Below are 10,977 nucleotides of genomic sequence, written 5' to 3' on the forward strand. Positions count from 1 at the left end.
GAGTGTTTTTAATCGATTTGTGTGGTAATTGTTCAGCGAGCTGAATGCTTGAAGCCAGTTTAATCACGGGTGGCTTAAACCCAGATTTGAACCCATGCTCTTTTGCGGTGATAGCTCTGTTCTGACCCCTGAACTGCCCGACCATCACAAATGAAAGCATTGAACTTTTTCTATCTCATAATTTATCTTTTAGTAATTAATCCACGACTTTTTGACCCCTCCCTCCCTGCCCTCTACCCCGTAAGGTGACTACGAGGTGACGGTGAAGTTCAACGACGAGCACATCCCCGACAGCCCGTTTGTGGTGCCGGCGTCTACCTCGACGGACGCGTCGCGCCGCCTCACTGTGGCGAGCCTTCAGGTGAGGCCCCGGAAGAACATACGCTAGCGCCCAGGACCCACCCCCACCCGCTCCCCCGGCCGCCAGCCTTTAAAGAGACCCCCTTGCCTCGTTTCTAAACTTCCGATTTCCTGACACCGGCTCATCATTCATTAATTCGTCACCCCTGACATACCGCCCGAGAGGTCGCGACACGTGACGCGTAAGCTCTGATGCCACAATCCTCCCACCTTGACAGTCTACCTTGACACTTAAATGAACCTCATGCTCTTGACATTTCCATCTTGGCCTCGGCTTCATCCCTTGCACAGACATCAACCTGAAAATGTTTACATTAAATGATAATTAATCCTTTTATAATTCTCCAATCATCTTAATTCTATAACCCCATGCTTGTCACAGCCTCAAACTCTACAATTGTCATCTTAACCTTTTTCCCATCTCAATTTTGCCCTCCACCTAACACCCTTCCTTGGTCATCTAGCCTTTACCTCTTCACTGCTACCTCAACTCTTGCCATCCTCGCTGTGACCTTTACCTCTTGTCCATGACCCCCGAGGCGGCCAGGGGGAAGGGGTGGGGCGCGCGGGCGTCCGGGCGCGAAGAGAGCGCCAATGTTTTTCCTGAGCCTCGTCTAAAGGCCTCTGACAGTGACCTCACTCAGCCGCCTCCCGAAGAGAGGGGGTGGGGGAGGAGGAGGGGGGAAGCCCAATGTTGCAGGGGGACCTGAGGGGCTCCAGAGACACCCATGCTGCCCTGCTGCTTGGCTTTCTTTGCTGCTCGCTCGGCTGCAAAGCCTCCCTTTGCCTGATGCAACGCCTCCTATCAGCCTGTGACATCTGCCAGCCGCAACACAACCTCCCTGTGCGGCCTCAACATCTCTCCCTGCGCCAGTCTGTTGTACCAGCCTGCTTTATCTAGCTTACACCCTCATCCACTCCTCTTCCCTGTGTTCTCTTCTGTTCCTGTTTGTTCATCCTTTTCTCTCTCTTCACCTGTGCCTGCCTGCAATCCTTGCTACTCTTATTCTTATTTTTTTATATTCTGCTTTCCTGTCGGTGGTGGTGGTGGTCCCACACACTGGAACGTTCATCCAATCGTCTATTGTACTTAAAACATTCTTTCTGGGATAAGTGAATCTATTTGGTGTTCCATAAAAATCTAATCGCTAACGTGCTTCCTGGCTATTAAAGCCCAGCTGCTCTGCCGGATTGTGTCCTTACCTCTCCATATTGCTGCCCTATGCCCGTGCAGTGTCTTTACCAACTATCCCCCCCGCCATGGCGGCTTGGGTCCCTCTGGAGCCGCCAGCAGTGCCGGTCCTTGTTTGGCCCCTCGCCACCGTCGGCAGAAGCACCGTGTTGGGCGGCGGCCGATGCTTCTGCCACTCACTTTTGTGGCCGTAATCTGGGGTTGTTTTTCCTGGGTGTTGATGCTGTCACGGCGGGAAATGTTGCATGTCGTTACCCCCCCCCACCCCCTGCCCCGCTAACCTGTGTGTGTGTGTGTACCGTCTCGCGTGGTTTTTCGTGGTCGCGTGTCACCGTGTCGTTTGCATGTTCCCTCCCGTCGCCCTGCACGCTCTCGTTAATTCTCACCGTCGCTACCGGATCAGGTGAGTGTCGCGCCTGTGTGAACACTCCCCCCAGAAACCGATTTCCCAAAATCTCACTGCCCCCTCCAATCCTGTTGCTAACTTCTAACCTCTACCACTCGCCCAAGGCTTGCTGCTAGCACGAAAACAAAAATCCTAGCCCTGCACACCGCAAAAAGGATCTCCATGTTTTTGCTGTCCATTGACCCCCTAACCATGACCTTCTTGCAAAGCATCCACTTTTTTTTCCCCCCCACTAACGCCGCCCGCCTCCCCCACCAACTGTGCCGCTGCCCTGGTGTCCCAACCTCCCAGCCCCCCACCCCCTGGTGTGACTTGACCGTGTCTCACTAATCCCCGCCCTGCTCCCCATGCTACCCCTGCAGGAGTCTGGGCTGAAACCCAATCAACCAGCGTCGTTTGCTGTGAACCTGAACGGGGCGCGGGGGAAACTGGACGCAAAGCTTCATTCTCCCTCGGGGACCATCGAGGACTGCATAGTCTCGGAGCTCGACAACGGTACGTTATTCGTAGCCATGGTGACACTATCCATAGCTGTGACTACGTGCTCTTTCGTCGTCTCTTCCCCAGTGTCGTTGTCAACTTTAATGAAGTTGATCGGTCGTGTGTCGTTGTGGTTGCTGTCGCCAGACAAGTACGCGATCCGGTTTGTGCCGCGGGAAAACGGCACGCACGCCGTACACGTCAAGTTCGACGGCAGCCACGTGCCGGGCAGCCCCTTCAAGGTGCGCGTCGGCGAGCCTGGGCAGACTGCCGACCCCGGACTTGTGACGGCCTACGGGTCTGGTCTCCAGGGCGGCACTACCGGTACGAAAGACCTGACGACAACGGCCGGCGTTTGCCACGAAGTGACGGTAATGTTACCATAGCGCCTTCCCTTGCCAGGCCATTCCTACTGAGGCTATCATGTGCCGTGTCCGACCTCACTTGTTGGAAGGAAAGGACAGACCTGGGTGATATGGATTGAATAACTGAGATGGCTATTAAATTTCAGTCTCGGTCGCATGCATCTTTGTAATGGCTTTCCATGTTACGGCGCGATTTTAAACAAGGTCGTGATTGTTATGGACACACGTGCACACTGTACAACGCTCGTTCCACACTGTACAAAGCATAGAACAATCCATCGGCTTAATTTTTTTAATCGATTCTTAATTATGCTTAGTATAAATTATTTATTTGCAATTCATCCAAGGTCTGTTAATGATCTTTAATGGACAGGGCTAGGAGGTGGCATTTTAATTATGATCTTTCCCATTGTTTCAACTGCCGTGCCAGGAGAATCAAAACGGACCTCCTGGATTACTCCTCGACAGACGCCAATTACTAATACAGAGTTCTCAAATGGTAACCTCTCGCAATACTATGCTGATCGTCCCCTCCGTGCCGTCCCGTGGTGCAGGCGCGCCAGCGGAATTTGTGGTGAACACCACGCGGGCCGGTGCCGGTGCCGGGGCCCTGGCGGTTACCATTGACGGGCCTTCAAAGGTGCACATGGACTGCATCGAGTGCCCCGAGGGCTACCGCGTGAGCTACACGCCCATGGCCCCCGGCAACTACCTGGTCGCGGTCAAGTATGGGGGCCCCCACCACATTGCCGGCAGCCCCTTCAAGGCCAAGATCACCGGTGAGTGGGTGCTAGGATTTGTCCAAACGCTGCTGCTCCCCCATTGACTCCCTAAGTTGAATGTGTAGTTCAATGCCCCTTGTTTCAGAATACCAGATTTCTCTGCCCAACAGAGGGGTTGTTCTGTAGCCTGATGCGTTTTTCATTCACATCCTGTCGATTTTAGTTAAGAATTATGGCCGTTGTACGTTTTGAACGTCTTTCATACTATGTAAGCAAGTGCTAATTGGAGGCGCATGTTGGTGTTTTTAACAGACGGGGATGGTAATTACGATTTCATAGTTTTCAATGAATAAGCTAAAGGCCAAATTACATAACTGCAATTGAATCGTAACCTAACGTGTCGGAAGCATCACTCGTACTATTTAGGGGGACAGTGGTGCTGTGTGGCCCAAGGTCCGGTTTGGAGCGGCTACCAGGAGGCTGTCGCACCTGGAGCAATGGGGGCTGTGAAAACAGGACTTGGGTCGGGACTGATTTTACCTCGGCCCAACTGCAATGTGAGATCCAGGAGCCCATGATCAATGAAACCAGAGGGTACCATGGCTTGCAGACCCATCGCCGAATGAGGTCCATTTACTGTGAACCCCAGTACTGATGAGGTATGTTGAGATCATGGAGGCCATGTTGTTGTGGTTGCATTACTTGTGTGCTCATTGTTGAAACATGTTCGTGTTGCTGCCACTCGTGCTGCTGCCTCCTTCTGCATGTGAATGCGTGACCGTGCTAGGCCAGCGTCTCGCCGGTAATGCCGGATTCCAGGAGTCTTCATCGGTGATGGTGGACACACTGACTCGCTCGGCCGCCCATTCGACCTCGGCGGTGGCGCCGGGTCTTGCGCGCTTCGTCTCAGACGCCAGCAAAGTGGTGCCACGCGGCGCAGGCCTCAACAAGGCCTACGTTGGCCAGAAGAACAGCTTTACTGTCGACTGCAGCAAGGCTGGTGCGTTGCGCTCCAGGGTCTCGCAGTGGGCTAGGGCTGGTGAACTGGTGGTTGATAGTCGTCGTGGGGTTATCATTGGGTTGTCACGGCATTATTAATCCCCCCACGTTTGCAATGGAGAATCGTAATTTAATTCACATGTTAGTCCCTGAGGTATGCTTGGATAATCTGAACGTAGTAGCCACAGTCTGCAGGCAAACAACAACGTGATCTATTTGAAATTGTGCTGTCGCAGACTACCATTGACACCCAACAATTTTTTTGACAGATGAGTTTGATGGGACTCGGGGCTTAATTTATCACTGTAGTTTTGGTTACTGGTGGACTTGGAAGGTAGGGTGTAGCACGTTGCTCATAGTAGCCATGGCCATAGCGATGAGAGATAATAGGTCGCTGACCCATACAGGCCTTGCCGAAATTAATAAACCCTGCGTTTTAAAAATATTACTATAAAAAGGACCTTAAACCTCAAATGGTCATCTGTTCAGCGACCATTGGAAGGGTGCTAGTTTGGCTGAAATTAATCCCTGACAGGAGACCGATTTGGACTTAACTGGAACGGGCGTTGCGTAAACACTGTTCGCTCGCCATTTTTTTCCCGCCGTGGTCACAGGCAACAACATGCTGCTGGTGGGCGTGCACGGGCCACATGTTCCGTGCGAGGAAGTGGTGGTGAAGCACACGGGGAAAGGCGCCTACGCCGTCTCCTACACCCTCAAAGAGCGCGGAGAGCACATCCTCGTCCTCATGTGGGGCAACGAGCACGTCCCCGGCAGCCCCTACGTCGTCAACGTCGTCTGAACGGCTTGCGATAGAGCCGCCGCGTGCTTCTCCTCCCCTGCCCTCTTTCCACCTCAACGACCTCCACACTCGTCCATCCTATCGCAACTTCACAATTCGCTCAACATCCCCGCCCCACCGTGTACAATCACCGCATGTTATTCTGTAAAGTTGCCGCCCTTGTGTATCCGTGTGGGGTTTTGGTTTGGTACACGCCAGCTGCCCGTTAGCTGGCATGAGGGACGGGTTGGGAAGGGAGCGTGACGCAAATGTTAACGTTTTGTGGTAGTTTGTGAAAAGTTTTTGTCGCTCGCCTATTGAACAATTCTTCCCCGACTTTTGTTAGTGCAACTTCTGGGTTGCCTTTGATCGACGCCACCCCGTCTCGCTTTCTGCATTTTTTGAATCTCGTTTTCTGTTTTTGGTGGCTGGTGGGTGACATTTTTTTCTATTTGGTGCATCTGCCTGCGTAGAATGTTTTTTGTGATTTGTGTGTAATGTCTTCAGTGAGACACTGTACATTGGCAGGGCTACTCGTCGTAGCTGCGCTGCTATCTGGGCTAGGTTTATCTGTTTACTGTAGCTATTCATGTAAACCACTTTCTCGATTTAAAGTAATTCGAATTTATATTTTTTATGACTTCAGTTTTCTATGTCGATGCTTAGTCTCTTGACTAAAGTTCAGCTAATAGTGTTACGAAAGTCACCCGAAGGTGATTCTTGAGGGGCCTGCCTACTCAGACACATTTTGGCCAATCCCGAGACCCGTTGCTGTGGCGACCTGCTGCTGCTACACCTCCAGTAAAGCATGCCACGATTGGCTTCTGATGGGTAGCTCCCACAACCCAAGTCTTTTTGGTCTTTTTGTATCGACTTACAAGCCTAGTTATAAAAGGAAAAAGTATGACTTCTTTCTCTCGGATGACACTGAACTATTATAACTGGATCCCCGCCAAGGCCTCGTTTTCAGTGAACGGCGGCCGCTTGAATGTATGATCGCTGGGGGAGAGGGCAGCATGATGCCTTGCTTCCGTCCTGGCAGCTGTAGCGCAAACACTGGTTGTCGCTGAATGTACGGAGGGGTCCCACGTGCCAGGGGGACAAAGTTGTTGCCAGCTCAAGAAGAGAAGTCCTTTGTACCAATTGACGAAAAAAAAGTCTAGGTTTTAGTTCCGTTATCCTCAATCAGCCAACCCAAAAAGCAATGCAACTGAACTAAAAAACCTTGCCGGGGTTTACACTATAAAAAATTACATTGTTAGAAAAACCAGAGCATCAGGTTTTTCTGAAAAAAAATTATTCCGAGTTCACTTCTTGTAATTGCGCTGGTTAACTCGTTCTATACCCAATTTTCCAACAATACGCTCCATCCATTTTGGTGTTAAAAACTCTGATCTGGCAAGATGGTGATCAACTAGAATGCCGCCTCTCCACCGAGGCAACAACACTTCTGATCTGGCAAGACCGAGACCTCCCCCCCCCCCCCCCCCCCCAAACAAAAGAAACGCAACCTCCATGGGTGTCTCGCAGTCGTGTGGTGGCTGTGCGACATCCGGGTCCCAGGCTGCCTTGCAAGCCCTCCCACTCTTTCCTGCCTCATGCCGGCGAGGGCCACGTTGCTCTGCGGTCGTCAACCACCACAGCAACCTCCTCTCCCAAGCACAATAAAGTCTAACCACAGCCGCGCCACCTCTGCTCCTGTCCGTCGTTTTGCGGTGTTTTTGTCTCGTTGGCTTGAGCTGTGATTGTATTGATCGGAATGTGGGTTATAGCGAAGAAAAGGTGCGCACTGGAACGTGCAAAGATGCGTAAACGAACAGTTGGGTGATTTGCAGTGTAACATTTGTAACCAATTTTGTTGACCCCTTTTTCTGAAGACTTTGACTCTTGACCCAGAACTGAATCAGACGTTTAAACACTCTACTTTTAAACAGTGGAATTTCCCGAAACTCTCTTGCACACGGGCTCCAAGGTCACAACTGGTCCATAGCATACTGCGGAAAGGTAATGGCCCTGCCCATGGCATTTGCTGGCGGAAGGACTTTCATGACGAAATGCTCAAGTGGGCCCCTCGTCTGTAGGGTATTTGGCCTACTCTTCCACGTTGGTCAGAAGGCGTAGCAGAGGGGGAACTACCAGCACTTTACCCATATTATAATTTAAGCTCCACTTCAAAAATTGGCCAAACGAAGACCCATTTTATCGTTTGGAAAAATGCTTCTAAATCATTTGTGCACGGGTCCATAAGATCTCAAATGTAAAAAAATCTCAAGGTTATTCGCCCCCTGTTGGTTTTTTTTTAACTATCAATGTGGTTTGCAGGAAAATTGATAGCGGCACTGAAAATGCCACCGGACAATGTATGGGTAAGAGAGGTTTGGCGACTTGCGATTTAAACGGTCTGTCCCGTGGCAGACGCGAGGGGATACGTTACGGAGGACACTCCACGCGCACCCCTGTACTCTCATGATCCCGAGTCCATGCCCCGCCACCCCCTGCTCTCATCCCACATTGGCGTAACCCCCATGGGGAGACGAGCATGCGGCTCGATTAAGGGCTGTTTATTCTTAGGCAGTTGTGGAAATTCGGTATTGCTGTGGTGGGGAGTGAGTTTGTCAACGAGTCGACCAGTCCGGAGAATATTGGTACGAATATTGTTTTATTTTTTTAAGTGGAAAGCGGGTTATTAATGGATAACCCTTAAAATAATCGATTACCGCTTCTGAAAGAAAGCGACCGGTAACCACTGGCAGCGACATGTTCCGTGAACGCAGCGATTGGGCGTGCGTGAATGTACACGGCAAGGCGGCCTAAGGGGCCGGCCATAAATGAAATACATAGCACACACCGCCCTGTGCACGGTATACTTACCTGTAGTTGCGGGCAAGGGTCTATAGGGGCTGCCACCCTGAGCTAGAGAGAGAGAGAGCCGGACCGTTGAGAGGCCGAGTTCCCCCCCCCGACCCCAGGTGAGGGGTTGGGGGGTTATTCCAGAGCCCCCTGGAAGGTTCCAGAAAGGGGGTGGTACCGGGGGCGGAGAGTCCCCGAGGTGGGTATAAAAGACGGACCTCGGGGACAGCTTGAGGCAGTGCTCTGAAGACGACGACATAAGACCAGCTAGTCTGGGACCCCGGGACCTGACGTCCTTTTAAGGGCCGAGCGCGGGCCAGTGGTCGGCACCCGCACCTTGCCTGGGTCGGGTCAGCGTAGCCTCCCCTAGGTCACCCTTAGCCGGAGGACTCAGAGCCCGTAGCCCCAGTGATTAGCACGTCAGTGCGGAGGCCATACCTCCCCAAGTAGTGGGAGTAAAGGGGGCTTGTTAAAATTTAAATAAACCGTGTTGCCTCTAAAGACTACGTCTCCGTGGAACCCACTACACATCCAGTGGTGAAACGGACGCTTGCAGGTAGGGCTTGGGAAGCCTCGGTAAGATCCCCTGCAAACAGCCGCCCTCTTCCCAGATGACTCTGTGGCAGAGAGCTCGTTCGCAAAACTGCTCGATGCAAACGCAATGCGCATCATAATAGGAGCCCTGAAACCGACACCAATCCCCCTGGATCCCCGTTCTGGCAAACATTCTGCTACCAAATATCCGTAGAGATATGCACACTGCAAGGAAGTTTACACGTTTCGTTACCAACAACTTACCCATCAACCACCTCACCTCACTGCCAAGTCGAGTCCTGATCCCCCTGTTGGGGATCGTGCTGTCATCATCCTACTGGACATGTGTGAAAAAGAGCTTCATAGCGAATCGGATTTATCCAGTCTAAATATTCTGAATCTGAGAATCTCAGATCCGGAAGAACGCTGGCGAACAGTGGAACAACGCTGACGTCCAGAACAACAACAACAAAACCTCGAGACGCAAACGTCGCACCGACTTCACTTTGACATTTCTCAATGACACGGGTGGAACCATCAATCACATCAGAACATCTACAGGCCGCTATGCACATTGCCTTCATGTATGGAAAATTAAGGACTTGCGACTGTGGCCATGCAACTGAAACTATTGTGATACCATCTCCCGCATAGCTTCTGAATGCACCTTAAAACGTCTCATTCCATAACACCACTCCGCTCTCCGTTTTGCTCTAATATCCGTTTTGCCCCAAGCCCATCATCGCAACCTGTACATCGACTCAAATCTGTCCCCCCCCCCCCCACACAGATATCCGGAGAAACCATCACTTTGCCGCCTTCATCCTTAATCCTGTAAATCCCTGCCGTAGCCTCAGAAATGACTCCTCACCCCGAATGAAAAGAAATCCATTTGCTAAAACAGTAATTCAAGAGCCGCAATGCACGTGGTGAATACGAGACGGTGGTCCTTAATAAATAACGTCACGGAACAATCCTTAATGAGCCGCATGTGGCTCCGGAACTGCAGGTTACTGACCCCTGCCCAATGTAAACTGGACTCCCATGGTGAACTGGACTCCCATGGTAAACTGGACTTTCATGGTGAACTGGACTCCCATGGTGAACTGGACTCCCATGGTAAACTGGACTCCCATGGTGAACTGGACTCCCAAGGTGAACTGGACTCCCATGGTAAACTGGACTCTTATGATCAGGGGCCGACAACCAAAATAAAAAGTCATTTGTTTTTTCTAATTTCAAGAGCCGCACTGCACTCCTCAAAGAGCCGCATGCAGCTCCCGAAGCCGCAAGGTTGCCGACCTCTGGGCTAAGGCAAAAAATCCCATGAAGGCGACACCAACGGTGGATCGCGGCAAGGTTATTGACAAGGGACGTGAGCACCATCACTAGGATACCCGTGAGTAGTGGGCAGCAGCAGCAGCTGTGGTGGACTGCAGTCCATTGGGGTCCTCATCATTCGTTTTTTTCTCTTTCCTCCATCAATTTTCCGCGCGCGAACTTGTCCAACCCTTCAACTTTGCGTCGGAGGCAAAGATGAATCCATGCCACGTGGGATGTAGCTGGTTAAATAAGGAAAAGGTGCAGCCCTGCAATTACTCAACGCCGCTGTTGTCAGAAGGAGCATCCACGAGAGGAGGCTCCAGACAGCTCGGTAGCTTGCGAGCGCTCACGAGCGCTCCCTCTAAACCAGTGGTCCCAAACTTTTATTGCAGCCTCAATCGTAAAGAAATGTTATTATGTTAACATAAGTTTGGTGAAACAAGGTAGTTGTATTTACGTGCCCGTGCTTAATTTGTGTTTAGATTATTTACCGTCTAAAAACATCTGGCCATGTCTCGCACCCCCAGAAAGGGCATCTCGCATCCCCAGGGGGTGCACGTGTGAAGAACCACTGCTCTATTCTTCCTTACGGGCCGTCCATAAATGACGTCACGCGATTTTTGACCCCCCCCCCCCTTCGTCACACGGCGTCACAGGAAGTCAGACCCCCCCTCAAATATGACGTCACAAAGCTCTGCCCCCCCCCCCAAAAAAAATAAAACATGCTTCAAATCTTCTTTGGTTCTTTCGGTAAAGTCACGTAGAATGAGAATAAAAGAATAAAATAAAACAATAATATTCTCACGACGTTTCGGCCACAACACAAGTGGCCTTCAAAAAAATACTTCAAATCGCTTTAAACTATTGTCATTGTAGTACGTATTTAATGTGGCACTGCACTCTGATGTTGTAGGAGAAAACATTTATTAAAAAGTATATTTAATTAAGTAGAACGTGTTGTCTAT

General features: G+C 51.0%; 1 protein-coding gene across 1 annotated transcript in view; it reads left to right on the forward strand.

Moving 5' to 3' along the window:
* The window catches only part of LOC116947559 (filamin-C-like), a 70,129-nt gene extending 63,135 nt beyond the window's left edge, over nucleotides 1-6,994 (forward strand). Inside the window, exons 42-47 of the mRNA XM_032963438.2 lie at nucleotides 246-361; nucleotides 2,321-2,453; nucleotides 2,586-2,762; nucleotides 3,358-3,582; nucleotides 4,313-4,525; nucleotides 5,139-6,994. Coding sequence (XP_032819329.1) covers nucleotides 246-361; nucleotides 2,321-2,453; nucleotides 2,586-2,762; nucleotides 3,358-3,582; nucleotides 4,313-4,525; nucleotides 5,139-5,326 — 1,052 coding nt within the window. The 3' untranslated portion in view covers nucleotides 5,327-6,994. The remainder of the gene's footprint in view (nucleotides 1-245; nucleotides 362-2,320; nucleotides 2,454-2,585; nucleotides 2,763-3,357; nucleotides 3,583-4,312; nucleotides 4,526-5,138) is intronic.
* Nucleotides 6,995-10,977: the final 3,983 nt, after the last annotated feature.

This window comes from Petromyzon marinus, chromosome 30 (genome assembly GCF_048934315.1).
Source record: "Petromyzon marinus isolate PM22_M1 ecotype Great Lakes invasive population chromosome 30, UKy_Petmar_22M1.pri1.0, whole genome shotgun sequence".
NCBI classification, from domain to species: domain Eukaryota; kingdom Metazoa; phylum Chordata; class Hyperoartia; order Petromyzontiformes; family Petromyzontidae; genus Petromyzon; species Petromyzon marinus.